A 27,446-nucleotide genomic window follows, 5' to 3' on the forward strand; every position below is an offset into this window, starting at 1 on the left:
CGGGGGGGCCCCCCCCCGCGGGGGGCGCCGCGGGGGGGGGGCGCCCCCCGGCGGCGCCCCGGGCGGCGACTCCGTCGAGGGTAGCTGCCCTTCGGGCAGGTCGCCCGCAGGCGTCCGCAGGCGTCCGCAGACGTCTGCACGCCCTACGGCGTTCGTCGGCGTTCGTCGGCGTCCCCAGAAGCCTGCGGCCGCCGCACGACGTGCGGTGTTTGTCGGCGTCCATCGGCGTCCGCCGGCAATCTCGAGCTCTACGGAGCCCACGGCGCGTCGGCGACCTCGGCGTCCACTGGCACTGGCTCTGGCCGGCCCAAGCGGTATCGCTCGTAGTGACGCTCGTAGTGACGCTCTCTGTGACGCTCTCTGTGACGCTCTCTGTGACGCTCGTCGTGTCGCTCACAGAACTGCTCGCGGTGCCGCTCAAAGTCCCGCTCGTGCCGCCGCTCACACTGCTGCCCGACGTCTCCTCTCGACGGCTGGGAGGGCGCTCCGCTACGGCGTCTGGTGCGGCCGGCCCATGTGCTTCCGCGCTTCGGCGTCTGCGTTGCGGCGCCCCGGCGTCCTCCGGCGTCTGCCATATCCCGCACGCCTAGATCCACGCAACGCGACCCCGCTCGCTCAAACGCCGCTCGGATCCAGAGCCCGTCCAGGCTTGGCCAGAGCCTCCAGTGCCGAGCAGAGCACAGCCCGAGCGGCAGCTTGACTGTGTCGGTCCACAGTCTGGCTTCACGCGCCACACCAGACCACCGCGCTCGGCCCTGCCAGACCGCACGGACTCGGCCAGCCAGCCAGTCCAGTTTGCTACGACCTCCTCCAGCTCATCCCGCCCAGCCTTGGCCAGCTATAGTGTGGCGGCAGCTTAATCATAGTTAAGCACTAGCGCACGAGCCCACGGTCCTGCCAAGTCCCCGCCCTCAGAGAGACGGACACGGCAGCTTGGGGAACCAGCGGGAGCCGGCGACTGCGCGGGCTGGCCACCGACTACTGCAGCGGGTGTCCCTCGGCTGCTGGAGCGGGTCTGCGGCGTCCGCCGGCAACTGCGTCGTGGCTGTCGGCGGACGTCCGTCGGCCGCAGACCCCAAAGGGACACGGCATCTGCAAAGGAACGCCATCAGGACGAATCCGTCGCCTCCTCGGGCATCGTGCAGAGGCCAGCCATAGAGAAGCCGTCGGCGTATCCGACGGCCTGAAGGGGCCTGTTCGGCCGGCATTCGCCCACGGCTACGCAGCCACGGCCACCGCAGCCACGGCTTCCGAGCCGTGGGCGGCAATTCGGGTACGTCTGCGGCGGCAGCCTCGGCGGAGCCACCGACGGAGGCCGCACTCAGTGCAGCGAGCCTCCGGCGGCGACTTTGTGGGAGGCCGCCGTGGACTCGCACTTAAAGCAGAGGCTGTGTGAGCCGCACAGAGTGCGGCGCTGTCTCTGAGCGGCCTTTCGACGACTCGCCGCGGGCCCACCCGTCTTGGCGGGCTCTGGTGACCGTGCGGCTCGCCGTCGGGCCACCGGCGGATCATAGATCCCGCAGCGCTGCTGTTCGCAACTAGCGTCTTGTACGGCGACCCGCCGGCCGACCCGCGGGTTGTGATCTACAACAGTGTACTGGCCTACCAACAGTGTACCCGCAGTATGCTACGGTGTACTAAAATATACCACACTTTACTAACAGTACCCATGCAGCATTGTGATCTACCAAACAAGACTGTGTGACTCCACACACGGTCTACCAAACAAGCCGTAGTCTATTGAACATTTGCCGTTCGTCCGCGCAACAGACGTGCACGTGCTCGCTTGTGCTTGCCGCGCAGGCACAGACCTCGCGACGCGGTCCGGCCGACTCCTTGCGGCGCATGAGCCGCACGTCATGCGGCTTGCACCCTCTTAGGGCTCGGCAGCGCGTCCGCAGCGGTCTGGGCTAGCACGGACGGACGTGGTTGTGTCCGCATGCGGAAGACAATCTAACCGCATTGGGACACTCCTAATGCGACGTGGCGGTGCGGCCACTCGCATCGAATCCGGCTGCCGTCCTGGCGGGCCCGCGCAGCCTCGCGCCATCCATCGGCAGCACCCGCGGCAGCCGGATGTTCGCCGCAGGCGCGCGGCCCCGCATCGCGCGCGTGGCGTCGCGGCCGCGGCGCCGGTGGGGTAGCAGCCATTGAGTTGTGGCGGTGGTGGCTGGGAGAAATTATTAAGAATTTGTCATGGCAAACTAGCTGCATCGGCGATCTTGACTAAAGCTGATGAATCTTTCTACGCGTTTCCCGGGCGCAAAGACCGGCCTACCGCAGCAAAGCGGCGGCGCCGGGCTCAATTGGGTTTCCGGAATGGCGTGCGCCTTCCGCACTGCGCGCTGACCGATTATGACAAAGGAACACAGTAGCCGCATGTTCGGGCAGGGGCAACGTGGCCAGCCGCGGCGGTCTATATAAAGCCGCACCCCCCCAATTCGTCCACCATCAATTCGCCATGGCTGTCAAGGTTGCTATCATCATCTACACGCTCTACGGACACATCGCCGCCCTCGCCGAGGCCGAGAAGGCCGGCATCGAGAAGGCTGGCGGCGAGGCCACGATCTACCAGGTCGCCGAGACTCTCTCGGACGACATCCTGACCAAGATGCACGCGCCGCCCAAGCCCGCGTACCCGATCGCCACGCCCGAGACGCTGACCCAGAACGACGCGTTCCTGTTCGGCGTGCCGACCCGCTTCGGCAACTTCCCTGGCCAGTGGAAGGCGTTCTGGGACCACACGTCGTCGCTGTGGGCGACGGGCGCGCTCGCCGGCAAGTACGTCGGCCAGTTCGTGTCGACCGCGTCGCTGGGCGGCGGCCAGGAGTCGACCTTCTACTCGACGCTCTCGACGTACATCCACCACGGCATGATCTTTGTGCCGCTCGGCTACGCGTCGGCCTTTGGCGAGCTCACCGACCTCTCGGAGGTCCACGGCGGCTCGCCGTGGGGTGCCGGCATGTTTGCCGGCGCCGACGGCTCGCGCCAGCCCTCGGACCTCGAGAAGAAGATCGCCACGATCCAGGGCGAGTCCTTCTACAAGACCATTGCGCATTGACTAGATGGCGGTGAAGATGGCGCCGCCGCGGACGCGCCGGCCGCGGCTCCGGCCGCGGCCGCTGCCCCGCCGGCCGCGCCGGCCGTCTCGGCCGCGCCCCAGCACGCTGCTGCCGGCGACAAGCCTGCCGCAGCCAAGACCGAGGACTCCCCGGGCTGCTGCGGCTGCGAGATCGCCTGATGTACTGTACTGAACAATCGATGTCTTTGATATTTTGGAACTCCCGCCGGCGGCGCCCAGCCCCTGGCCCCGTCTGGCCCCGCCGGCCGGGCCTAGTCCCGGCTATTGTACACGCGGCCTACCGCCGGTATCGGGCCTCGATGATGGTCTTGAAGCCGCTGCACAGCGAGCGCACGTCGCCGTAGACGTTGCGCTGCAGCGAGAAGCCGTTCGGGATGACGCGCACCGGCCACGCGCCCACGGACGAGTTCGGGCCCGCCTTGAAGCAGATCGTGAAGAACCCCGGGTTCTTCTGGTCGAGGCAGAACGCGTAGTTGCCGCGCTTCGGGTTGGCCTCGGTGTAGGTCTTGAGCCACTTCTCGACGTCGCGCATGCTCCCGCGCTGGAACTTCTCGGACGCCATCATCTCGTCGACCTTCTTGGCCATCGCCTGGATGTGCATGAAGATCAGCTCGTCGAGGTCCGTGTAGCGCTCGTCGCCGATCTTGAGGATCCGGCCGATCGAGTACTCGTTCTCCTTGTCGAGCTCGATCACGTCGAGGTGCTGGTAGACCTTGTCGGCGACCTTCCAGGTGATGGCGATGTGGTCGACGCCGCGCGACGACGGCCGGATGACGAGGTCGCCGCGCTGGAGCGGCGCCAGGTACTCCTCGGCCTGCGCGGCCGTGAACGGCCGGAACAGGCGGTGCTTGATCACGCGCGCCGACCGCTGCTCGGCCTCGCGCCGCACGGCGAACTTGGTGCGGTCGCGGTCCTCCTCGAACTCGTCCCACTTGTCGCTGTCGTGCAGCGGCGGCACCACGCGCAGCGCGCCCTCGATCTTGCTCTCCTGCGTGCTCAGCTCGGCCTGGTACGCCTCGTAGTCGATCGACAGCACCAGCGCGCGCACGGTCTGGCCAAAGTAGAACAGCGCCGAGGGGTGGGGGATGTCCTCGCGCGACGTCATCTCGCTCGCGCTGATGTTGCCGTCGATGCCGCACGCCAGCCGCGCGACCGCGTACCGGTCGCCGACCTTGCGGATGTTGACCGGCACCACCACGCCCGGCGCCAGCGTCTTCTTGCTCTCGCCCGTGAGCATGCCGAACACGTCCTCGTCCGACAGCTCCTTGAGCGCGCGCCGCTGCTCCTTGTAGTGCTGCTGCAGCTCGTCCTTGATCATCTCCAGCGTCGCGCGCTTGCGCTGGTTGAAGTTCTTCCACAGCTCCTCGGCGTACTCCTCCAGGATGAGCTCGTTGAGCTTCTCGGGGTCGTCGTCCATCAGCTGCGCGACCACGCCGCCCTGCTTCTCGATGTCGACCAGGTCCTCCTCGTCGAGCTCGAGCGCGTCCGCGGCCATCTTGCGCGCCAGCTCGTAGTCCTCGGGGTGGATCCGCGTGCTGTCGAGCACCTCGCTCGTCTCGACCTTGAGCGCGCCGTCGTCCGCCGGGATCCGCAGGAACGACGAGCAGTTCATGAAGATGCTCTTGCCCATGATGTGCTTCGTCACGAGCTCGTACCGGTCGTTCAGGTACCCGTTCGCCAGCGACGAGATCGCCCGCAGGATGCCCGACGCCTTGCGCGGGCCCAGGCCGGCCACGTACTGCAGCAGGTTGGCCACGTACGGCACCTTGATGGCCTCGTTGATCTCGACGCCGACCGTGTTGACCATGTCGATGAACGCCGTGTCGAGCACGCTGCGCAGGTACGGCTTGGGCAGCCACGCCTGCAGCGGGTGGAACTCGATCGACGTCACGTCCGCGCCCATGGCCGCGTACTCCATCAGCGGCGACTGCATGTACCGCGCGAGCGCGACGCAGTACCGCATCAGCGGCGCCAGGTCCGCGAACTCGGCCGTGGCCCGCGCCGAGTTCTGGTACAGCCGCGCGATCTCGTCGTTGACCCAGAGCACCTCGAGCGGCCGCTCGTCCTCGCCGCCGTCGTCCTCGTCGCCGGCGACCGTCAGGCTCTCGGCCTCGACGGCCTCCCGCAGCGCGCGGAAGAGCCGCGTGGAGAAGACGGTGAAGCCCGCCAGGCCGACCACGTCCGGCTTACGCCGCTTGACCACCTCCACGAACGTCGTCCGGAAGCCGTCGCTGCGGATGTCGCCCAGCTTGGCCGTCTCCAGCACCCGCCCGCCCTCGTCCACGAACGAGCACACCGTGGCCTCCTTCTTGTTCTCGCCCATGCCGCACGACACCGTCAGCACCCGCGGCGTCGTCCCGAACTCGAACCCGGCCGGCTTGTACGGCGCCTGGTTGAGCCGGGCCAGCAGCGCCTTGCGCACCATCACGCCCACGTACTGCTCCGCGTACGTCCGCAGGTTCTCGCGCTCCTCCTTGAGCATGAGCTCCATCAGCCGGTCCATGGCCGTGCGCAGCACCTCGCGGCGCTCCTTGTTCCACGCCTCGGCGATGTCCGACACGTTGTCCGACAGGAAGTTCTGCTCGACGCGCGCCACGATCTTGTCGAAGTTGAACAGCGTGAACTTGAGCGTCACGAGCGACTCGGCCTCGGCCTGCAGCATGCGCACAAACATCTCGGGGTCCTCGTGCACGTCCTCGACGGTCAGGTTGCGCGCGTACTTGAACTCGTAGTACGGGTGCGTCACGTCGATCTTGCGCCGGCCCTTCTCGGTCGCGTGCACGTTGATCCGCAGCAGCGGGATGATGATGCTGCGCCGCATGAACCGCCGCGTCTCGATGTCGTGGAAGATTTCGTTGGCAAACATGTTCTTGGCCGCGCCCATGACCGCCTCGGCCGAGTCGTACATGGCGTTGGTGTCGGTGCCGTTGTAGACGTACCGCTCGGCCACGACCTCGGGCAGCTCCGAGGGGTCCTCGGTGAAGTGCAGCTTCTTGCCCTCGGCGAAGTTGCGGCCAAACTGCTCGGCCGTGATGCCGAACGCGCGCACGACGTTGTAGATGGGGCCGCTGCGCACGCGCTCGATGACCGCGTAGCGCGAGTTCGGCCGCTTGACCGCGCCGGGCGTGGGGCCGTCGCCGGCACCGTCGCCAGAGAGCGCGTTCACGGCGGCGTCCTTGAGTCGCGCCGAGTACCGGAAGTGCAGGTAGTCGCCGCAGTCCTGGTAGTCGGGCAGCGACTGCGACGCGGCAAACAGCGACTCGAACGCGGCGTCTGTCACGCGGATCGCGCTGTAGATCCGCCGCACGCTGTGCTTTTTCTCGATGATCGAGTGGAACTTGGTGTCCAGGTTCAGGATGTACCACAGGTCGTCCTGGTCGAGCAGGGTCTCGGTTGTGTATGTCTCGTCGCCCTTCTTGGAGAGCTCGTGCAGCAGGTAGTCGCGGCGATGCTGCCAGATGAACGGCACCTCGAGCTGGTCCTTGATGAAGAACTCGAGCACCTTGCGCACGGCCGCCCGGAACTGGTCGTCCAGCTCGGGGTGGTCCTGCAGCCAGTTGGCCTTGCGCGTGGCCATCTCGGCGACCATCCAGTCCTCCTCGGCCACGTACTCGTCGTCGGCCAGCTCGTACGTGGCGAACGGCTTGTGCAGCAGCTGGAACCGCTCGGGCTCGTCGCGCGCGCGGATCGCGTTGTCCTCGTCCGTGAGCATGCGCTCCTCGAGCTCCGAGGGCTCGAACACGTCCTTGAGCTGTGTGGTCTTGCCCTCCTCCTCGTACACGTCCTCGGCCTCCATCTCCTCGGCCTCGAGCGCCCACGCGTACTCCTGGCCGTCGCCGAAGATCTCGTAGATCTCGCCGAGCTGCTCGTCGTCGACGCCGCGCACCTCGGGCCGCACGGCCCGGCTCGACGGCGCGCGCGCCGCGCGGTCCTCCTCGGCGCGCTCCTCGTCCGAGAACTCGTCCTCCTCGATGAAGCCGTCGAACTCGTCCAGCAGCCCACGCCGCGGCTGCGGCTCGGCCTCGCCCGCGGACTCGCCGTCCGAGAAGATGTCGGTCAGGCCGCCGTCACGCGCCTGCGTGGCCTCCTCGCGCGACCGCTTGAGCCGCTTGAATGTGCGGTCGTCGCGCTTGGACGCCATGCCGGTGTTCTCCATCACCAGGTCGAGATCGTCCTCGTCCAGCATGTCCTCATCCTCGCGCGGCGCCGACGGCTCGCGCGCGGCCTCGCGCCGCCGCCGCTTGCGCCGCCGCTCGCGCCGGCCCTCGTCCTCGTCGTCGTCGACAATGAAGCCTTCGCGGATCTGCCGTCAGCCCGCGCCCGCGCGCGCCCTACCTTGGCCATCTCTTCCTCGTCGTCCTCGTCGTCCTCCTCGGACGAGTCGCCGTCGTCGCCGTCGTCGCCGTCGTCGCCATCTTCGGCGTCGTCGTGCGGCCGCGGCCGGTCCTCGTCTCCGTAGTCCTCGACGTCCGAGCCATCGTCCGAGCCGTGCGCGACCTCCTCCGCGTGCCGATCCGCAAACTCGCTCATCGTGTCTGGTGTCTGCTGCTGGATTGGTCTGGCCTGGGTCGCGCCAGAGATCTCCGTCTGTGCGGTCGTGCGTGAGGAGCTGTTTGGTAGAACGCAATTTTTGATGCACACATGCCCAGAAATACGCCGGGGGGCAGGGCCGTAGACGGGAGCACGGCGCCCGCGATAGCCGGGTAAGTGTCACGTGCGCGCCGCAGGGCGTGCGGCGCCTCCGCCGCCCGCGCCGCGCGGCTGGGCCGCCCGGCGCGCTGGTCCCGGCGATCCACCGCGCCGGCCGGCACGCACGGCGCCGATCTGCACGCGTGTGCTACGACTAGACGCGCTGCCGACGCTGCCGGTAACAGCGGCCCCAACAAGCGGTGCGGCTCGCGCGTGCGGCGCGTAGGCAGGTCACGCTTGCGGCTGCGGCCGGGTCGCGGCATGCGGCGGGGTTTGGGCGGTGGCGGCGGCGGTGGCGGGCGGGTCGCAGGTGACGGGTCACACGGCGCGGGCGGGAGCCGGCGGGTCGGGGCGGCAGCGCCAGACGGGTCGTGCGTGGCCTGGCCGGGCGCGCGGCCAGCCGCCGCGCGGGGAGGTCGCGGCGGGTCGGCGGGTCGGAGCGGCCCACGGTCCGCGACTTGGCAGCCGCAGCGACCCGGGTCGCGCCAAGTCGCGCCGGCGCGTGTCCGGCCCTGACCCGGCCCGCGCCCCCAGACCCGGCCCCCGACCCCGACCCCGACCCCGACCCGACCCGGCCCTGGCCACGCGTCGCACGACCCTCCGGCCGGCCACCACCGCACGCGCCAGCCCCACGCAGCCCCAGCCGCCGCCGTTGGCCACCGGCCAGCAAAGCTCCTGCAGCGCCGTCCGGCTGCGTGCCGGCGCACGACCGGCGCCACGGGTTGCCGCCGGCGCAGACCCGTGGATGCCTCCTGCGTAGCGCCCTCACCTACATACGGGCTGTAGCGTCTCACAAGCGTATGCTAGCCTATACCCGGGCGTGCCGGGTCGCTGGGTGTCGATGGGTCCGGCAGGCGACAGCAACTAATAGCACACTAAATTTAGTTCGCACCCTTCGTGCTTGCCCGATGGTTCCCTGGACTTCTTCTTAAGGCCAGCAGAAGGCGCAGTCGCCAGAGCAGTTCCCCGCCGTGTTCAAGAACAGGATCGGATGAGCGCCCAGCAGGCAAGCAACGAGGCCGCACGCGCAAAGTCGCCGTTCGTGCGGCCGAGGCGGATCTCGTCGATCGTGGCAGCGTCGCCGCAGAAGCCCAAGCCGCGGACCAGCGGCAGCGACGGCCGCGAGACGGACCCGCGCGAGCGTGCAGAGCGCGCAGAGCGCGCCGAGCCGCGGCCGGAGCGCGTGGAGCCGCGGGTCGAGCTGCGCGTGGAGCGAGCAGAGCGGGCGGCGTCGCCGGCGGCGCCGGCGGCGCCGGCCGCGTCGCCCGCACCCGCGCCCGTGCCTGCGCCCGTATCCGCGGCTGTGTCCGCGGTTGTGTCCGCGCCCGTGTCTGCGGCTTTGTCCTCGCCCGTTCCCGCGCCCGTGCCCGCGCCCGCGCCAGTGCCAGGCGAGACCATCCTCAAACCCAAGTCGCTCAACCGGCGCAACTTCAAGAAGCTGTCGCTGGCTGCGGCACCACCTAAGACGCCGCCGGCGGACGCGCAGGCCGCGGCCGGTCCGGCGGACGCGGCCGGGTCGCGCACGACCGATAAGTACGCCGACATGCTTGCCGGCCGGCTCTCGCAGCTCGAGATCGGACTCGAGTACCAAATGGACCTGCGGCTGGAGGACTTTAAGACCTTGTCCGAGCTCGGCGCCGGCAACGGCGGCACTGTTTCCAAGATCCTGCACCTGCCGACCAACACCATCATGGCCAAAAAGGTGATCCAGATCGAGGCCAAGCCGGCCGTGCGCAAGCAGATCGCGCGCGAGCTCAATATCATGCACGACTGCCACTCGCCGTACATCGTGTCGTACTACCAGGCGTTCGTCAACACCGGCGACGTGGTCATGCTGATGGAGTACATGGACTGCGGCTCGCTGGACCGGATCTCCAAGGCGCACGGCGCGCTGGCCGAGCCCATCCTCAGCAAGGTGCTCGAGGCCGTCGTCGAGGGCCTGACGTACCTCTACGACCTCAACCGGATCATCCACCGGGACGTCAAGCCGTCGAACGTGCTTGTCAACCGGCTCGGCCAGATCAAGCTGTGCGACTTTGGCGTCTCGGGCGAGCTCATCAACTCGATCGCCGACACGTTCGTCGGCACGTCTACATACATGTCGCCCGAACGCATCCAGGGCGCGGCCTACTCGGTCAAGTCCGACGTGTGGTCGCTCGGCCTGATGCTCATGGAGCTCGGCCTCGGCCACTTTCCGTTCGAGAAGGGGCCGTTCTCGATGTCGATCCTGGACCTGCTGCACCAGATCGTCAACGAGCCCGTGCCCACCCTGCCTGCCGAAGGCTTCTCGCCCGAGTTCCGGGCCTGCATTTCGCGCTGTCTCGTCAAGGACGTGGACGCGCGCCCGACGCCGCGCGAGCTGCTGGTAAGTCGCTGCCGGGCCTGCTGACCCAGTCCGACCCGTACATGGTGTACGTCAAGAAGGCCGCGATCGACACCGAGTCGTGGGCGCGCACGGTCTAGCGCCCGCTGTACAGTATTGCATACTTTCCCACGCCGCACGCCGTGCGGCTCGTGCGGCTCGCGCCGCACGCCGCGCGGCTCAGGGGTAAACGTTACCCGGCCCCGTAGCTATCCCCCCCCGGCCGCCGTCCGCTCCCCATGCATCCCGCCCAGAGAATCAGTGTCGGCGGCAGCCTCGGCACGGTCCGCTTCGTCGGCGCCGTGCCGGCCTGGCCCGGCGTCACCGCTGTCGGCGTCGAGTGGGACGATCCCGCCCGCGGCAGGCACTCGGGCACGCTCGACGGCGTGCAGTACTTTGCATGTGCGTCCGTCGCCGACCCCGCTGACCCCAGGCTCCGTCCCCGGCGCGGGCTCGTTCGTCAAGGCCACCAAGGTCGACGGCGCGGTGGACTTTGCGACCGCGCTGCGCGCAAAGTACACCGCCCAGGCCGACGACGACGACGACATTGCGTTTGGATCGAAGCGCGCCGAGCGCGTCGGGTTCGACAAATACCGCGCCCGCATCTCGTACGTGCCGCTGCGGACGCGCTGACCCCAGCCAGCTCGACCGCCTGCAGGTCGCAGGCCTGGACCACATGTGCATTGACGCCAGCTCGCCCGGGCTGACCGCGCTGTGCCCGGAGCTGGTCGAGGTCGATCTGTCGTTCAACCTCTTCGAGTCGCTGGCGCCGGTCCACGCCATCTGCGTGCAGCTGCCGCGCCTGCACACGCTCAAGCTGGCCGGCTGCCGGCTGGCGGACCTGGGCCCGGCCCCGCCGGCCCCGCCGCCGCCGTTTGTCGGCGTCGAAACCGTGTGGTTAGCGGCGACGCTGCCGCACGCGCCGACGCTGGCAACGCTGCCGCGGCTGTTTCCAGACGCGCAGACGTGCCTGCTCGGCGGCAACGCGCTTGCGTTCGCCAGCCTCGATTTCGGCCTCTGGAACGTGACCGCGCTCGATCTGTCCGACAACAAACTGACCGAGTTCCCCGATCTACGCGGCCTGCCGCGGCTGCGGACACTGCTGCTGGCGCACAACGCCATTGCGGCCGCGCCCAAGGCCGCCGTCGTCGCCAGCTCGCTCGAGGAGCTCGACCTGCGGCACAACGCGCTGGCGTCGTGGGCCGATGTGGACGCGCTGGCAGCGACCTTTGCCGGCGTCACCAGCGTCCGGCTGCGCTGGAACCCGGTGACGGCGAGCGTGCCCGAGCGCGAGGCCCACACGCTCGTGATCGGCCGCTGGGGCGGTCGTCTCGGGCTACTGGACGGCGTGCGCGTGGCGCCGGCCGAACGGCTCGACGCCGAGCTGTACCTGCACCACCGCGTCAACGCCGGTACCGCCCCCATGGACCGCACGAGCCCGCGGTGGCTGGAACTCGTGGCTGGTACGTACGCCGCGGAGCACGCTAACCCAGCGCACGGCGCAGCCCCCGAACCGGCCGCGCGGCCGTCCATGCGCTCGTCGCTTGTCCAGCTGACCCTGGTCCACGGCGAGCGCCGGCTGATCAAGACGGTGCCGCGGACGACGCCGGTGCGTCGGCTGCGGGTCATGGTCGCCCGCTGGCTCAGCCTGCCGGCGGATCTGACGCTGACGGTGGCCGCGGCCGGCGGTCGGCCGCCCGAGCTCATGGCCGATCCGATCCAGATCGTCGGCTACTACGCCGTCGACGACGTGGTCGACGTGTTTGTGTCCTAATGCTTGCTATGTACATCACGAGCGTTGCCGCCAGAGCACGCCGTCGCCGAGGCGCATGAATCCGAGCCCGAGAAAGATGAAACCGAGGGTCTTGGACCCGCCGTAGACGTACCGCACGTTGCGCGGCTTGACGTCCTTGTAGTACTGGCTGCCAGCGTGGCCGGACCGCGGGAAGTCGTTGATGGCGCGCGAGAAGACAAAGTACGAGCCAGAGGCGAGCAGGATGCCGCCGGACGTCAGCCGGCAGAGGGTGCAGTCGGAGCCGGGGAGGACGCCGGCGGAGGGGTCGGCGGCGGCCGGGCCGGCAGAGACGGCTGCCGGGGTGTCGGAGCCGTCGGAGCGCTTGCGGAAGAGCAATTCCGTGAGATGGTCGATCATGGCGGAGCAAATTTGCGGGCGCGAGGAAGACGGCGTGCACCGCCACCCGAGGCGCACCTCCGGGGCACCGCCACCGAGCCGCACGAGCCGCACGAGCCGCACCGAGCGGGCTCCGGCGCCACAGCGCCACACGTGCGCCACAGCGCGCTCGTCCGCCAGATCAGCCAGAGCCCGCGGCGCCGAGGCCAGCGCGCGATCCGGAGCGACCGTCCCCCCTCTTCAGCATCCACGCGATGGACATCGCCAACGCGCTCCTCGCGCCCGACCAGCTCGCCCAGCCGCTCGACTACGCCACCCTCTACCGCGCCGGCAAACTCGTCCAGGCCGCCGGCATCATCCTGCGGCTGCCCCAGGAGACCATCGGCACGGCCGCCGTGCTCGCCCAGCGGTTCCTGGTCGGCACACGCGCGCGCAAGGGCGTCACGGACGCGTGCGCGGCCGCGCTCTTTGTCGCGACCAAGGCGCACGAGGTCCAGCTCGCGTCCGCCGAGGAACAGATCCTGGGCGCCCTCCGGGCCGCCGGCGGACGCACCGGCGTCCAGCACGCCGACGTCCAGCGGCTGTACGCGACCGAGCTCGTCCTGCTGGCCGGGGTGGGCTTTGATCTGCGGGTGGTGCTGCCGTACCGGGTGCTGCTGTACTACGTCCGAGTCCTGCGGCTCCTCGAGGACGACGCGGCCGGCCGGCTGCAGCTCGTCCAGCGCGCGTGGAACTACGTGAGCGACGCGGTGGTCATCGGCGGCGCGCTCGTGCACCAGCCCAACGTGCTGGCCATGGTGGCGCTCTGGCTGGCCACGCGCGAGCTCGGCATCGTCGTCCGCGACGGCGAGCGCTGGTGGGAGCCTTTCGACGTCGACACCGAGGACATGGGCCATGCGGTGGTGCTGCTGCGGCACGGCCGTCGCGTGGCCCAGAAGCAGTAGGCGCGCGCGGGCGCCTCAGGCGGCCGTGGCCAGAGCAATACATTAGCGGTACCGTTTGTAGTCGTCGCGCAGGGCGTCCAGGACCTGCCGCTTGGCGCCGACGTCCGACGACAGCTTCAGGCCGCGCGTGACCACGCCCAGCAGCGCGGCCAGCAGCGCGTCGACCTGCTGGGCCAGCGCGAGCTCGTCCAGGTTGCCGACGGCGGAGCCCAGCCGGCCGAGCAGCGCGCCGACCGCGCGCACGATCTCGTCGTCGGCCGCCGTCAGCGCGCGCTCGGGCTTGGCGCGCGCGTGCTCCAGGTACGCGCGCACGAGCCGCAGCCGCTGCAGCAGCATCGTCGCCGCGCTGGCCTTGGACGCCAGCAGGCTCGACACCTTGTCGCCGGCCGCGGCGTCCGTCTTGCCCTCGTCGGCCACGTGCAGCACGGCAATGTGCTCGGCCTCGCCCGACTCGATGCGGTGCGCGGCCTCCACAAACGCCGTGCGGCCGCCCTCGACCACCACCGGCTCGTAGATCTTGATCGGCAGCGAGCCGGCCGCGGCGCCCGCCACGGCCGGCGCGTTCAGGATCAGCAGCAGCGGCGGGCTGTCGAGCAGCTCGGTCAGCCGCGTCTGGATCGGCAGCACGGCCGCCGTCGGCTCGAACGGCGCCTCCAGCGGCACGTAGAACCAGCCCAGGAAGTCATGGTCGCGGAAGTTGGTCTTGTCTGCGGTCAGCGCGGCCGCGCGCGCACCTACACTGCTCGAGCTTGCGCTCAAAGTACTCCTCGTCGATCTGGTCGTCGCGGATCCGGAACTCGTACGCCTGCTCGATCGAGAGGTCGCGGCCGGTCTGCTTGCCGAGCAGGCCGCCGATGACTGCGTCAGCGGGCCCACGCGCCACTTACGCAGCGTGCGCGACAGGTGCGCGCGCGTGTAGAAGTCCGAGATGCTGAGGACGGCGAGCGGATGCAGGCCGATCGTCAGCGGGAAGCTGCCGGTGCTGTTGATGACGAGCGACATGGTCGGGTGCTGGGGGGCGCGGCGGGCGCGGATAGGGCCGCGCGCCGCACGCCGTGCGGCTGGTCGAGCGCCGCACGCCGTGCGGCGCCCGCCGCCGCACGCGCCAACGCACGGTGGCGGGCGGCGGGTGCCTGGCCGCAAACAGCCGGCACGTGCAGCCGCCGTGCCGCGCCGCGCGACGGTTATGCCGCCCGCCCCCCGCCCGCCCCCCGCCGCCGCGCCGCGCCCGCCCGCCTGCGCAGGGCCCGCGGCCGGCAGCCGCGGCAGGCCCGCGGCGGCCGGCGCCGGCGGGCGCGAGGGAGCCGCGCGCGGCGCGGGCGCGGGGGTTACCCGGCCTACCTTATCGCCCCCTCTGCTACTGTGAACAGGCCAGCCAAACCGCCATAGCGAAAAAATAGCGGAAAACAGGATTTCCCTACACACACGCACCCTCCCCCATCGGCGTCCATCGTCGTCTCCCATCCAGCCGGGCTTCCAGCGTCTATCGAACGGATTCGGCCCAGAGCCATTCGGCAGCGCAGCACGCAATTGAGCTCGAGCGCGACGGCAGGTCATCGGCGAATTGGATTGGCTGATGATCGGATCCCGTTAATCGAGCCCACGACGAACACAGGTGCGATCAGCGCAGCAGACGGGCGCCCCGCTCCAGAGCAGATTGAGCAGCGCGGCGCGCGAGACAGAGGTAGGTGCGGCGGGCGCGGGTCGGGGCGTGGCCCGGCGGGTACGGGGGACCCGGGCGGCGGGTGCCATCGGGGCGCAGGCGGCGCAGGCGTGGCGCTTCGGAGGGCTGACCGGCAGGCATCCGGTGCACGGCACCCGACCATCCACATGAACCAGGACACGGCCGCGAGCGCGACTCCGGCCACGGCACCCGGCAGCCTGCCGGCGAGCGGGCCGACGGCGGCGCCGGCGGCCGGGCCGAGCGGGCCCGGCCTGGTGCCGGGCATGCCGGCCGGCCTGGCCGCGGGCCTCGCGGCGGGCATGGCCGGCGGCATGGCGCTGCCGGCGGGCATGGCATCGGCGGCGCACAGCCCGGTCGTGAACGCCAACGCGCTGGGCGGCGTCAACATGGCCGCGGCCATGGGCGCGATGGCGTCGGGCATGGCCAACGGCGCGCCGGCGGCGGCCGCGCCGGGCACGCCGTCGGCGCTGCACCGGTCCGAGCAGGAGTTCCTGAACGCCTACATCTACGACTACCTGCTCAAGCACAACCTGCACGAGTCGGCCAAGGCCTTCTCGCAGGAGACCGACGTCAAGGTGCACCCCATCTCCAAGGGCCCGGACGGCTCCGCCGCGGACGCGTTCAAGAACGAGGCCCGGCGGAGGCAGGGCGAGGCCGCCAAGGACGGCCCCGACGACGAGAACACGCTCTCGCGCTCGGTCGGCATCATCGACGCCCCGGAGGGCTTCCTGTTTGAGTGGTGGCTGATATTCTGGGACCTGCTCTTTGCGCGCTCCAACAAGCCGGCCTCGGCGCCGGCCCAGCAGTTCATGCAGGCCCAGCAGCGGCTGCGCCAGGAGCAGGCGGCGCGCGCGTCCCAGCTGCAGCAGCACGGCGGCCTCGTCGGCCAGCAGGGCCAGATGCTGTCGCCGGTCGTGTACCCGCAGAACGCGGCGACGGCGGCGCTGCTCAACGCGCGTCTCCAGAACGGCCACATGCCCGACGGCGTGCAGAGCGACCTCGAGAAGCAGCGCCAGCAGCTGGCTCGGCAGGCCGCGCTCAACCGCCGCAGCCTGACGACCGCCCAGCAGATGCACTTCAAGCAGCAGCAGCAGATGTACGCCCAGCAGCAGCACCTGCAGCAGAGCCAGCAGGCCGCCGCGCAGGACCCCAACAGCCTGCAGCCGCGGCCGAGCGCGCACTCGCCGCCGCCGTCCCAGGGCGGGTCGCCGTCGAAACGCCCGCGGCTGTCGCCGGACGGCGGCTACGCGCAGATCCAGGCGGCGCGGACGCCGGGCGGCACGCAGTTCACTCAGGCGCAGGCGGCTCAGGCGCAGGCTCAGGCGCAGGCCCAGGCGCAAGCCCAGGCCCAGGCGGCGCAGGCCCAGGCGCAGGCACAGGCCCACGCGGTCCAGGTGCAGGCGCAGGCGCAGGCGCAGGCCCAAGCCCAGGCGCAGGCGCAGGCCCAAGCCCAGGCTCAGGCGCAGGCTCAGGCGCAGGCTCAAGCCCAGGCCCAAGCCCAGGCGCAGGCCCAGCAGACGCCCGGCGCTCAGGGTCCGCCCGGCCAGCAGATGGCCTCCGCCCAGACCGCCCAGCACATGCTTCTCAACTCGGGCATGAACCCCAACCTCAACCAGGGCGGCTTCTCGGCCGCGCAGCTGATGCAGCTCAAGCAGCAGGGCCAGGTGCCGCCGTCGCCGCTGCAGAACCAGCAGCTGCAACAGTACAGCACCAGCCTGATGAACAACCACCGCGCGCTGCTGAGCATGAGCAAGGGCCAGGGCGGCCTGCAGGGCGTCCAGGGCGGCCAGATCCCGGGTGGCGCGCCCATGGTCGGCCAGCAGACACCCGGAGTCGACCAGACGCACCCGAGCATCTACGGCTCGGAAGTCTACGGCCCCGGCGTCAACGCGGCCGCCGTCAACGGCGGCCAGCTGCGGGTCACGCCCGGCGGCCACGCCGTCGGCGGCATCGGCGGCAACACCAACCCGCTGCAGGACTACCAGATGCAGCTGATGCTGCTCGAGCAGCAGAACAAGCGGCGGCTGATGGTGGCCCGGCAGGAGCAGGAGGCTGCGATCAAGCAGCCGGCCGACGGCGGCGGCAACTTCCAGTCGATGTCGCCGCAGGGTCCCCGCGCCGGCGCGTCGCCGCAGCCCAACATGATGGACATGAAGCGCGGCACGCCCAAGCTCGCCAACCAGGTGATCCCGCCAGGGTCACCGCTCGCCGGTGATCCGAGCCAGATGCAGCAGGTGGCGGCCGCGCAGGCGGCCGCGCAGGCCGGCGGCAACATGAACAACATGATGCTGCGGACGGGCGTGCAGGGCGCGTTCAGCGGCCCGCACATGCAGCAGATGACGGCGGAGCAGGCGCGGCAGGGCATGGCCGCCGGCCGGCCGGGCGTGGTGTGGCCGCAGGGCCAGGTGCCCGGCCGGCCGATGGGCCCGGGCGGCCCGCAGGCCGGCCAGGACGGCCAGCTGCAGGGCAACGGGCCGCGGCCGGGCACGCAGACGCCGGGCGGGCAGCCGATGCCGGTGCCGCAGGGCGCACAGAGCGCGGTGCCCACGCCGGGCGCGACGCCCGGCCAGACGCACGCGCAGCTCGCCGGCGGCCTGCGGCAGCCGGCCAAGGCCGGCGTGCCCGGTCCCGGCCAGCCCGCCGGCCAGCAGGTGCCGCAGGGCATGCAGGGCATGCAGGCCGGCCAGGGCCAGGGCGCGCAGCAGTACCAGATGGCGCCGCCGCAGGCGCCCAGTGGCGCGATCCGCACACAGTCGTCGTCGCCGCTGCTGTCGGCGCTGGCGCCGCCCACGCCGACGCCGGCCAACAAGGCCATCCCCAAGGCCAAGAAGGAGCCGCGCGAGGCCAAGAAGCGCGCCAAGAAGGGGCCCGGCAACGGCGGCGCGGTCACGCCCTCGGCCACGTCCGAGCCGCCCACGCCGACGACGCCCATCACGCCGCAGCACCCCAACAGCTTCTCGGCCAACGTCGGCGGCAGCAACGGCGGCAGCCACGTGCCCAACATGCTCATGAAGGCCACCTCGTTCAACCAGGGCATGGGCGGCAGCCAGGACGGCGCCAAGGCCGGCAAGACCCCGGCCATGACGGCCTCGTCCGGCTCGCTCTCCGTGCCCGTGCCGGCGCCGGCGCCGATCAGCAACGTCCACATGTCGGCCGAGTCCTCCTCCGCGCCGCCGTCGTCCTTCCTCGACACGGACGCGCCCTTCCTCTCGGACTTCAACAGCGCGGCCGATGCGGGCGGCATGGAGGACGACCTCGACTTTGACATCAACACGTTCCTGAACGACGACGCGAACTCGGCGGGTGGCCTCGGCTTCGACCCCACGTCCACGTTTGGCTGGGGCGAGAGCGTGGAGGCTGCCGGCGACGTCTAGGCTGCGCCCGTGCCGTTGCCATAGACATGTATTTTTGTATAATACTGAATCAGGTGTTTGGTGTTGGGTTTACTACTACATTTCGGCTTTTTTCTATAGCATGCATCCGCGACGACGACCGACGATGCGGCCTGTTATTTTGGAATGTGTGGCGGCGCCTCGACGCCGCGAGCAATGTTGCGATTGAATACATGCTGCCCTTTTGCCTACTTGTGACACCGCCTGTGCGGCGGTAGACGCCGCTGGCGGCGGCGACCTGCGGCTATATGCCGGGGAAGGGCCGCCGAGGGTGGCTGGCGGCGGCTGGACGTAAGGCCGCACGGCCGCGGCGGCGGGCATACTTGCGGGTGTATATATAGCCGCGCGGTCCTCCACGGCGAGTCCGGCTGCTGGCTTGAGCCGCACGGCGTGCGGCTCGCCGCGCCGTCTGTGCATACAGCTCGACAACGTTTGCACTGCGACAGCCTGCGGCTAAACTTGCAGCCGCACGAGCCTCCGGCGGCGACTCCGTCGAGGGTGGCTGCCCTGCGGGCAGGAGCTGGGGGGCGCCACACGTGGACTTGGTCGAGGACGCGCCGTGTGTGCGCCTATAGTACGCGGCGGAAGGTATAGCCGCGCGAGCCTCCGGCGGCGACTCCGTCGAGGGTGGCTGCCCTGCGGGCTGCCCTGCGGGCAGGAGCCGGGGGGCGCCACGCGTGGACTTGGTCGAGGACGCGCCGTGTGTGCGGCTATGGTACGCGGCTGAAGGTATAGCCGCGCGAGCCCCCGGCCGCGACTCCGTCGACGGTGGCTGCCCTACGGGCAGCCGTGCGGCGGTCGTGCTCTGCTACGTCCTGCCCGAAGGGCAGCTACCCTCGACGGAGTCGCCGCCGGAGGCTCGTGCGGCTGCAAGTTTAGCCGCAGGCTCTCGCAGTGCAAACGTTGTCGGGCTGTATGTACAGACGGCGCGGCGAGCCGCACGGCGTGCGGCTCAAGCCAGCAGCCGGACACAGTCAAAGGTCTGGCCCTCCAGCGCCAGGCCCTCGCCGGCGTAGCTCACCAGCGGCGAGATCTCAACGCCGACCAGGCCGTCGGCGAGCGCGGCGCCCGCCGCCGTCGCCCAGCGGCCGCCCTGCCGCAGCAGGTCGTACCGCGACGAGACAGCGTCGTCGTTGCGCGTCCAGCCCGCGCCGTAGGTGGCGAGCGCGTCCGGGCTGGCGGTGGCGTCCGGCGCCTTGTTCTTGAGCGGCGAGAACTCGTCCTCGCGCGCGACCTCGAGGTTGCCAAAGGCGCCAAAGTCGAGCAGCGGGAAGCAGTCGAAGATAAACTGCTCGAGCTTGATGCCGTTCTTGCCCTTGACGACGGGCTGCGAGGCCGGCACGTCCGGCAGGCACGGGATGGCCTTGCGCGCGACGTGGTACGGCAGCTTGACCGCGGTGCCCAGCGACTGGAGGAACTCGACCGTGTAGTAGTGGTTGACGATGTTGGCCGTGCGGAACTTGAGCTTGCCGTCGTCGTCGCGGCGCGCAGCCATCTCGGCCGAGATCTCCGAGTACTCGACCACGGCCGGCCGGCCGCCCTTGGACACGATCAGCCCGACGTTCTCGTCCGGGGCGAGCTTGCGCACGCTCTTGGTCGCCACGGCCAGGCCGGACTCGACCGCGAAGCCGAAGAAGACCGGGTCGGCGATCTTGACGAGCGCGTTGTCGACGCAGTACGCGTGCACGTGCTTGACGCCGCGGCGCTCCATGTCGGCCAGCACGCCCGCCTTGTGCAGCGCCAGGTACACGCCGCCGTTGCCGTCGGGCGCGACCGCCACGTGCGACTTGGTGTCCATCAGCAGCTTGCCCTCGTTCGACAGGCACGGCAGCACGCCCTGCTCGAAGAACACGACGTTGGCCGCGTCCAGGCCGAAGAAGCCGTGCTGCCGGAAGAACGCCTCGGTGGGCGCGCGCGTGGGCCCCGACGTCATCACGTACCACGGGATCACGGCGCCCGCCAGCTGCTGCAGCTTGACGATCCGCTCCGCCTGCAGCTGGAACAGCGACTTGTGCGACGGCAGCCCGATGTCGAACATGCCCTTCGGGCTCGACGACCCCAGCCGCGTGCCCTGGCCGCCCGCCAGCAGGAGCACCGCCGTCGTGCCGGCCGCAATCAGCTCCATGCCCGTCTGGCGCCACCGCGCCACCCGCGCCTGGTTCTCGGCCGACTCGTCGATCGTCGACGCCGACGACGACTCGGGAATGGGCTCGATCGCGCCCTCGCCCTCGGCCTCCGGCGCCATGACCGTCGCGAAGATCTGGTTGACCTCGGCCGGATCCATCAGCTCCTGCTCCAGCTGCGCCAGCAGCGCCGCGCGCTCCTCGGCTGCGAGCTCGTCCACATACGTGAGCACATGGCCCTGCCCGGCCGCCTCGTACGTCTGCTTGATGTCCGTCGTCATTGTTGCTGTGGTGTCTCCCTGCGCGGCTTTTATGTTTGGCCAGTCGCGCCGAGTTATAAATAGACGTCACGTGAGCCGCCCCCGTTCGCGCATGACGTCGCGAACTCCGCCACATGCGGGTAACAGGACCTGCAGTAGCGCGCCGCACGTGTCTCGCGTCGCGTCGTCACTCGCGTTGCGGCTATATGCGCGGGCGTGGCCGGGTGGCGGCACGGGTGCCTCCGGCGAACCGTCGGGTGCTGGCCTGGGCTGGTTGCGCGGCGAGTCTGCCCGTGGCGCCGACGAGCGCCGCCGGGGCTCGCGCGCGACGCGACTACATGGCGCCCGCAAGCGCCGGCGGCTATATGAGGCCATGTGCGGCTGTATGCGGCTGTATGCGGCTATGTGCGGCTATATGCGGCTATATGCGGCTACATGCCCCGGCCGGCGCCGCCATGACTCCCAGCATGCGGCCCTCTCGTCAGCGCTGCAGCGCGTACAGATCGCGGTAGCGGCCGCCCGCGGCAAGCAGCTCCGCGTGCGTGCCGGACTCCACAACCTGGCCGGCGTCAAAGACGTAGATGCGGTCTGCCCGCTCGACGGTGGCCAGGCGGTGCGCAACCGCAATGGTCGTGCGGCCGGCAGCCGCCAGATCAAGCGCGCGCTGCACGGCCTCCTCGGACGCGCGGTCCAGCGCAGAGGTCGCCTCGTCGAGCAGCAGCACGCGCGGGTCGCGGACGAGGGCCCGGGCAAGGGCAATGCGCTGGCGCTGGCCGCCCGAGAGCAGCGTGCCGCGCGGGCCGCAGTCGGTGTCGTAGCCGTCCGGCAGCGACATGATGTAGTCGTGGATGTTGGCCTGCTTGCAGACGTGGTGGAGCAGCGCAGTGTCGATCTGGCGCGACGCGGCGCCCAGCGCGATGTTCTCGCGGATGGAGCCCTCAAAGAGACTCGTTTCCTGCTGGACAAGCGCCAGATGGCGCCGCAGCGCGGCCAGCGAGTGCGCGCGCACGTCCAGACCGTCGACGAGGACCGCGCCGGCAGCGACGTCGTAGAACCGCTCGATCAGCGCCAGCGCCGTGGTCTTGCCGGAGCCGGACGCGCCCACCAGTGCCACGAACTCGCCGGGCTCGGCGTGCAGGCTGACGCCGCGCAGCACCGGCTGCGCGCCGTACGCAAACTCCACGTCGCACAGCTCGACGCGGCCGGTGACGGTCGCCGCGCGCGACACCTGCGGGCCGACGACGGCCGGCCGCCGGGCGAGCGCGACCATGGCCGCGCCGAGCGCGTCGTACGCGCGCGCGGCGTCGATCGCAAACGTAAACACCTGGGCGCCGATCTGGGCGCCGCCGATGGCCGCGTTGGAGCACACCAGGAACCGGTAGACCGACAGGTGGCCGGCCAGCACCAGCCGGGCGCCGAACCGGTACGACACCGCCAGGACGAGGTAGGCCGCGATCTGCTTGGTGCTGAACAGCACCGACGCCCGGTCGATGGTCTGCTTGCGGTGGCCGACGGCGGCCGCCAGGACGCCGCCGAACCGGCGCACCGTGGCGGACTGCCGGCCGAGCGCGGCCACCGTGCGGACGGCGCCGACGGCCTCGACCGCCACAGCCGCCGTCTCGCTCGTGACCTTGCGGCCGGCCGCCACGTACCGCGCCAGCACGTAGAACCGCAGAAACCCGGCCGTGAACATGAGCGGAGTGGCGGCCAGCGTGGCCGCGGCCATCGTCGGCGCGGCCGCGATGGCGATCGTGAAGCAGAGCAGCATCTGCAGGATGTTGGCGACGATGTGGTCGCCCACGGCGCCGACGGCGGCCGCCACGGCGTCGCCGTGGCTGCCGAGCGCGGCCACCAGCGCGCCCGGCGCGTTGCCCGCCCGGTCGAAGAACGCCACGTCCTGGCCGAGGGTGTGCTCAAACACGTCGAGCTGCAGCCGCCGGGCGAGCCGGAACGCGCCCCACGAGAGCACGCCCTTGCAGACGGCCGGCATGACGAACTCGACGGCGGCCACGGCCGCGGCCAGCGCGCACACGACGTCCAGCCGGCCCAGGACGCGCGGCCAGTCGGGCGCCAGGCTGAACGCGTCCACGCACATCGAGTAGAGCGCCATCATGAGCGGCTGGCCGAGCGAGACGAGCACGACGAGGACGCCAAAGACGCCGAAGATGCCGCGCTCGGGCGCGGCCAGCCGGCCGAAGAACGCCAGCCGCCGCGTGCCCGACGGCAGGATCTCGATCTGGGCCGCTTCGGCCGGCGCCGGCGTGGCGGTGGCCGCCGGGCGGACCCGCTTGGTGGCCGAGCCGCCGCCGCCGCCGACGCTGGCCATCAGCGCCGCGTAGCGGCCGCCGCGGGCGAGCAGCTCCGCCGGCCGGCCGTACTCGACCACGGCGCCGCCGTCGACCACGGCGACCAGGTCGGCGCCGCGGAACGCCGACGGCCGGTGGGCGACGACCAGCGTCGTCCGGCCGGCGGCCGCGCGGTCGAGCGCGGTCTGCACGGCGTGCTCGCTCTCGGCGTCGAGCGCGGCCGTGGCCTCGTCCAGGATGAGCACGCGCGGGTCTGCGACGAGCGCGCGCGCGATGGCGATGCGCTGCCGCTGGCCGCCCGACAGCTGGCAGCCGCCGTGGCCGACGGACGCGTCCAGGCCGCCCGGCAGGCCGGCCACGAAGTCGGCCGCGTTGGCGGCCGCCAGGGCCGTGCGCACGAGCTCGCGCTGGTCGGCGTCGGACGCAAACTCGTGCGGCGAGCCGGCCAGGCCGGCGCAGACGTTCTCCAAGACCGAGCCCTCGAACAGCACCGGCTCCTGGGCCACCAGGGCCAGCTGCCGCCGCAGCCACTGCGCGTCCAGCTCGGCCACGTCGACGCCGTCCAGCAGGACCGCGCCGCTCGCCGGCGCGTAGAACCGCTCGAGCAGGGCCACGACCGTGCTCTTGCCGCAGCCAGACGCGCCCACCAGCGCCACGGTCGCGCCCGCCGGCACGCGCAGGTCAAACCCGTCCAGCACGAGCCGGTCGGGCCGCGTCGGGTACGCGAACCGCACGGCCCGCAGCTCGAGCGCGCCGTGGACCTTGGCCGGCCGCCGCGTGCCGTCCGCCGGCGCCGGCACGCGGTCGATCACGGCCAGCATGCGCGCCACGGCCGCCCGCGCCGTCAGAATGCCGCGCAGGTGCGGCGCCACGTGCACGACCGAGAACAGGCCCTGCAGGACCGAGTGCATGGTCGCGACGACCGCAAACACGCTGAGCTCGCCCGCCGCCACCATGCGCCCGCCGCGCGTGAACACGAGCGCGGTCGTGGCCAGCACGCTCGCGATGGCCAGCCCGGCAATCGCGCCCACAAACACGTTCGCGCGCAGCCCGTGGGCGTGGCCGCCCGCGACCAGCGCGCTGTACCGTCGCCCGACGATCCCGCCCGCGCCGTACGCCTTGACCGTGCGGACGCCGGCGTACGCCTCGCCGGCCAGCGCCGCTGCGCGGCCGGCCTGCTCGCCCGCCCGCGCCAGCTGCCGCATCATCGCCAGCGAGTACGTCGCGAAGAGCGCGTAGACCGTGACTGCGACCGCCACCAGGTACGGCACGAGCGGCCGGCCCACGCTCAGGCCGACGGCCAGCGACGTCACCAGCGTGCCGACCTGCGAAAACACGTGCCCGAGCTTCTCGCCGTACCCGTCTTGCACGGCCGCGCTGTCCGCGAGCCCGCCGGTCGCCGCCGAGCCGCACGCGTCAAAGTACGCCATGTTCTGCCCAAGCAGCGCGGCCAGGTGGGCCACCCGCAGCCGGTCGTTGATCCGCGCGGCCCGGTTCATCAGGATCTGCATCAGCGCGTACGAGTGCACAAACACGATCAGCGCAAACACGACGCAGAACAGGATGACCCGGTTGAGCCCGGCGCCGATCTCGTCTGCGCTCCGCTGGCTCTGGCCAGAAACGTAGTCCACCAGGTCCTGGGCGTACCGGCCGGTCACGAGCTGCTGTCAGCGTGCACGCCAAGCACTTACCGGCATGACCGACTTGACCGAGCCCTCGATGACGGCGCAGTAGATGCCGAACGCGTACCAGGCCTTGTCGCCGCTGGTCGCGTATCGGAAGAACGCCAGCAGATCCGGCCGGACCGGCGGAATCTCCACCTGTGCGAGCACGACGTCCATCTCGGCCGCGGTCAGCGGCGCGCCGACGATGCCGGCCGCCTTGCCTGGCCCGCCAGCCGTCTGTGGCTCGAGTGCGATGCCGTCCGCTGGTGAATTGGCCATGTTTGATACATGCGTGGCCACTTGCGTTATGACGCGCACGGACACGCCAAGCTTACCCGGCTAGCATGACTCGTCGGCTAAAAAAAAGAAGCGTGCTTGGCGGTTCTAACGCCATTATCTTCCCCACTAGGGATCGAACCTAGAATCTCCCGCTTCGTAGGCGGACGCCTTGCCATTGGGCCATGAGGAACAGCTTTAGTAGTGCATGTTGCACTTTGCTTATACCGTGCGCCCCGGTGCATGGGGCGACTATACGGCTAGCGGTTATATGCGAGCCTCCGGCGGCGACTCCGTCGAGGGTAGCTGCCCTTCGGGCAGGACGCAGCACAGCGCAGCTACGCAGGAGTTACGGTAGATGTATGTGCTCGTTAGTATATACACTAGGCCTTGGTCTTCTCGAGGTGGTCGACGCGGACCTTGACGGCCATTCTGTGGGCGTCGAGGCCCTCGACGGCGGCAAGGCGCATGACCGCGCCGCCGATGCGCTGGAGACCCTCGGGGGTGAGCTCCTGGCTGGTGATATGCTTCATGAAGCTGCCGGTGTTGACGCCCGAGTAGACGCGGGCGTAGCCGTACGTCGGCAGGGTGTGGTTGGTGCCCGAGGAGTAGTCGCCGCAGGACTCGGGGGACCAGGCGCCGACAAAGACGGAGCCGGCGTGGTCGACGAGGTCGACGTACTTGGCGGCGTTGTCGATCTGCAGGATGAGGTGCTCGGGCGCGTACTTGTTGGACAGGCTGAGGGCCTCCTCGATGGTCTTGACCGAGAAGGTGCGCGAGTGGGCGATGGCGCCGCGGATGATGTCGACGCGCGGCAGGGCCATGGCCTGGTCGTGGACCTCGTCCTCGATCGCCTGGAGCTCGGCCTCGGAGAGGTCGACGGCGATGAGGATGACCTGGGAGTCGACGCCGTGCTCGGCCTGGGAGAGCAGGTCCGAGGCCACAAAGGCCGGGTTGGCGGTCTTGTCGGCGACGACGAGGACCTCGGACGGGCCCGCGGGCAGGTCGATGGAGACGAGCGCGTTGGTGTCGTTCTGGACCATCATCTTGGCCGCGGTGACAAACTGGTTGCCGGGGCCGAGGATCTTGTCGCACTTGGGCACGGACTCGGTGCCGTAGGCCATGGCCGCGACGGCCTGGGCGCCGCCGGCGAGGACGATGGCCGAGGCGCCGACCTTGTTGGCCACGTAGACGACCTCCGGGATGAGCGTGCCGTCGGCGCGGGGCGGCGACGCCAGCACGATGTTCTTGCAGCCGGCGACGAGCGCGGGCACGCCGAGCATGAGCGCGGTCGACGGCAGCACGGCCGTGCCGCCGGGGACGTAGAGGCCGACGTTGGTGATCGGGCGCGCGAACCGCGAGCAGATCACGCCCTCGGTCGTCTCGACCACGAGCGGCTTGCTCTCGAGCTGGCCCTCGTGGAACTTCTTGATGTTGTCGAACGAGAGGTCGATGGCGTCGATCGTGGCCTGGTCGAGCTGCATGAGCTCGGCCGCGAACGGCGCGCGCAGGACCGGCGACGCCAGCTTGCACTTCTCGAACCGCTCGGTGAACTCGAGCAGGGCGGCGTCGCCGCGCTGCTTGACCGCGTCCACGATCGGCGTCACCAGGCTGGTGATGTTGGCGTTGTTCTGGGCCGGCCGGCGGATGAGCTCCTCGAGCTTGGCGGCCGGCAGCGTCGACGCGTCGACGCGGGCCATCGTGATGCGGCCGGTGGCCGGCGCGGGCGCGGGCGCGGGCGCGGCGGCCGGCGCGGGCGCGGCCGCCACGTACTGCGGCTTGGCGTCGCCCTTGCGCCGCGAGATCTTCTTCGCCTTGGCGTCCAGGTTGCGCTCCACGTCCGCCCACGACACGCCGGTCTTGACGGCCTTGGCCATGGCAAAGTAGACCAGGTCGGCCAGCTCCCACGCGACGTCGGCCTTGGTCGAGGCCTCGACCAGCTCGTCGGCCTCCTCCTTGATCTTGGCCGCCAGCAGCTGGTCGTCCTTGAACAGCCGCTGCGTGTACGAGCCCGCGGGCGCGTCCGCCAGCCGCGACTGCAGCGTCTTCTCGAGCGCGGCCACGCCGGCCGCGTGGCCGAAGCACGACGCGGTCTCGAGGTGGCAGAACCCGGCGCCGGCCTGGGCGACGACGAACTTGAGACAGTCGCCGTCGCAGTCGAGCTCGAGCCGCACGAGCTTCTGCACGGCTCCGGACGTCGCGCCCTTGAACCACAGCCCGCGCTGCCGCGACTGGTACACGCCCGTGCCGGTCTTGATCGCCGCTGCGACCGACTCGCCCGACGAGTACACCAGGCCGAGCGCGGCGCCGGCCGTGTCCACGACCAGCGTCGAGAACAGGCCGTCCGCGCGGTCCGTCTTGGCCGCGGCCAGGAAGACCGCGGCCACAGACACGCCCGCGCCGTCTGTGGCCAGCGCGGCCTGCGGCACCACCGGCACGCCGCCGGCGGCCACCGCCGCCAGCACCTCGGCCTCGGTCGGCACGCCGCCGAACGTCACGAACGTCTTGCGCGCGCCGCCGCCCGGCACGACCG

General features: G+C 70.6%; 11 protein-coding genes and 1 non-coding gene across 12 annotated transcripts; 6 read left to right on the top strand and 6 right to left on the bottom strand.

Moving 5' to 3' along the window:
• The first annotated feature begins 2,462 nt into the window (after window positions 1-2,462).
• Window positions 2,463-3,093, top strand: V1510DRAFT_419893 (protoplast secreted protein 2). The gene has a single exon (XM_066934369.1). It carries the CDS (start codon window positions 2,612-2,614, stop codon window positions 3,059-3,061), a length of 450 nt encoding a protein of 149 aa, XP_066787775.1. The 5' UTR covers window positions 2,463-2,611; the 3' UTR covers window positions 3,062-3,093.
• Window positions 3,094-3,222: 129 nt separating this feature from the next.
• Window positions 3,223-7,696, bottom strand: V1510DRAFT_431211 (SH2 domain-containing protein). The gene is made up of 2 exons (XM_066935422.1): window positions 7,418-7,696; window positions 3,223-7,385 (listed from the first exon to the last, which is right to left on the bottom strand). The coding sequence occupies exons 1-2, from the start codon at window positions 7,610-7,612 to the stop codon at window positions 3,360-3,362; spliced, it is 4,221 nt and encodes a 1,406-aa protein (XP_066787776.1). The 5' UTR covers window positions 7,613-7,696; the 3' UTR covers window positions 3,223-3,359.
• Window positions 7,697-9,027: 1,331 nt separating this feature from the next.
• V1510DRAFT_419896 (kinase-like domain-containing protein) lies at window positions 9,028-10,389 on the top strand. The gene is made up of 2 exons (XM_066934370.1): window positions 9,028-10,136; window positions 10,166-10,389. Exons 1-2 carry the CDS (start codon window positions 9,315-9,317, stop codon window positions 10,232-10,234), a joined length of 891 nt encoding a protein of 296 aa, XP_066787777.1. The 5' UTR covers window positions 9,028-9,314; the 3' UTR covers window positions 10,235-10,389.
• On the top strand, window positions 10,373-11,988 carry V1510DRAFT_396906 (uncharacterized protein; the record flags this gene model as incomplete). Its single annotated transcript, XM_066931899.1, has 4 exons — window positions 10,373-10,535; window positions 10,567-10,741; window positions 10,773-11,596; window positions 11,627-11,988. 4 exons carry the CDS (start codon window positions 10,373-10,375, stop codon window positions 11,905-11,907), a joined length of 1,443 nt encoding a protein of 480 aa, XP_066787778.1. The 3' UTR covers window positions 11,908-11,988.
• Window positions 11,989-12,460: 472 nt separating this feature from the next.
• On the top strand, window positions 12,461-13,268 carry V1510DRAFT_419903 (uncharacterized protein). The gene has a single exon (XM_066934371.1). The coding sequence runs from the start codon at window positions 12,519-12,521 to the stop codon at window positions 13,206-13,208; it is 690 nt and encodes a 229-aa protein (XP_066787779.1). The 5' UTR covers window positions 12,461-12,518; the 3' UTR covers window positions 13,209-13,268.
• V1510DRAFT_367874 (uncharacterized protein) lies at window positions 13,251-14,210 on the bottom strand (the record flags this gene model as incomplete). The annotated part of the gene is made up of 3 exons (XM_066931324.1): window positions 13,251-13,915; window positions 13,947-14,066; window positions 14,096-14,210. The coding sequence occupies 3 exons, from the start codon at window positions 14,208-14,210 to the stop codon at window positions 13,251-13,253; spliced, it is 900 nt and encodes a 299-aa protein (XP_066787780.1).
• A 1,013-nt stretch (window positions 14,211-15,223) lies between these two features.
• Window positions 15,224-16,210, top strand: V1510DRAFT_396914 (uncharacterized protein; the record flags this gene model as incomplete). The annotated part of the gene is made up of 1 exon (XM_066931900.1): window positions 15,224-16,210. A coding segment is annotated over exon 1 (930 nt), but the record flags the coding sequence as incomplete, so codon positions are not given.
• Window positions 16,211-17,379: 1,169 nt separating this feature from the next.
• Window positions 17,380-18,475, top strand: V1510DRAFT_419908 (uncharacterized protein). Its single transcript, XM_066934372.1, has one exon. The coding sequence runs from the start codon at window positions 17,403-17,405 to the stop codon at window positions 18,264-18,266; it is 864 nt and encodes a 287-aa protein (XP_066787782.1). The 5' UTR covers window positions 17,380-17,402; the 3' UTR covers window positions 18,267-18,475.
• Window positions 18,476-19,158: 683 nt separating this feature from the next.
• Window positions 19,159-20,360, bottom strand: V1510DRAFT_419910 (nucleotide-diphospho-sugar transferase). The gene has a single exon (XM_066934373.1). It carries the CDS (start codon window positions 20,320-20,322, stop codon window positions 19,237-19,239), a length of 1,086 nt encoding a protein of 361 aa, XP_066787783.1. The 5' UTR covers window positions 20,323-20,360; the 3' UTR covers window positions 19,159-19,236.
• A 717-nt stretch (window positions 20,361-21,077) lies between these two features.
• Window positions 21,078-25,019, bottom strand: V1510DRAFT_431218 (P-loop containing nucleoside triphosphate hydrolase protein). Its single transcript, XM_066935423.1, has 2 exons — window positions 24,665-25,019; window positions 21,078-24,634 (listed from the first exon to the last, which is right to left on the bottom strand). Exons 1-2 carry the CDS (start codon window positions 24,914-24,916, stop codon window positions 21,149-21,151), a joined length of 3,738 nt encoding a protein of 1,245 aa, XP_066787784.1. The 5' UTR covers window positions 24,917-25,019; the 3' UTR covers window positions 21,078-21,148.
• A 15-nt stretch (window positions 25,020-25,034) lies between these two features.
• On the bottom strand, window positions 25,035-25,106 carry V1510DRAFT_t192. The gene has a single exon. It is a non-coding gene; the product is annotated as a tRNA-Arg (tRNA).
• A 156-nt stretch (window positions 25,107-25,262) lies between these two features.
• On the bottom strand, window positions 25,263-26,626 carry V1510DRAFT_419917 (histidine biosynthesis trifunctional protein). Its single transcript, XM_066934374.1, has one exon. The coding sequence runs from the start codon at window positions 26,611-26,613 to the stop codon at window positions 25,297-25,299; it is 1,317 nt and encodes a 438-aa protein (XP_066787785.1). The 5' UTR covers window positions 26,614-26,626; the 3' UTR covers window positions 25,263-25,296.
• Between the last annotated feature and the right edge of the window lie 820 nt (window positions 26,627-27,446).

This window comes from Dipodascopsis tothii (genome assembly GCF_038497935.1).
Source record: "Dipodascopsis tothii strain CBS 759.85 unplaced genomic scaffold V1510scaffold_24, whole genome shotgun sequence".
NCBI classification, from domain to species: Eukaryota; Fungi; Ascomycota; class Lipomycetes; order Lipomycetales; family Lipomycetaceae; genus Neoaidaea; species Neoaidaea tothii.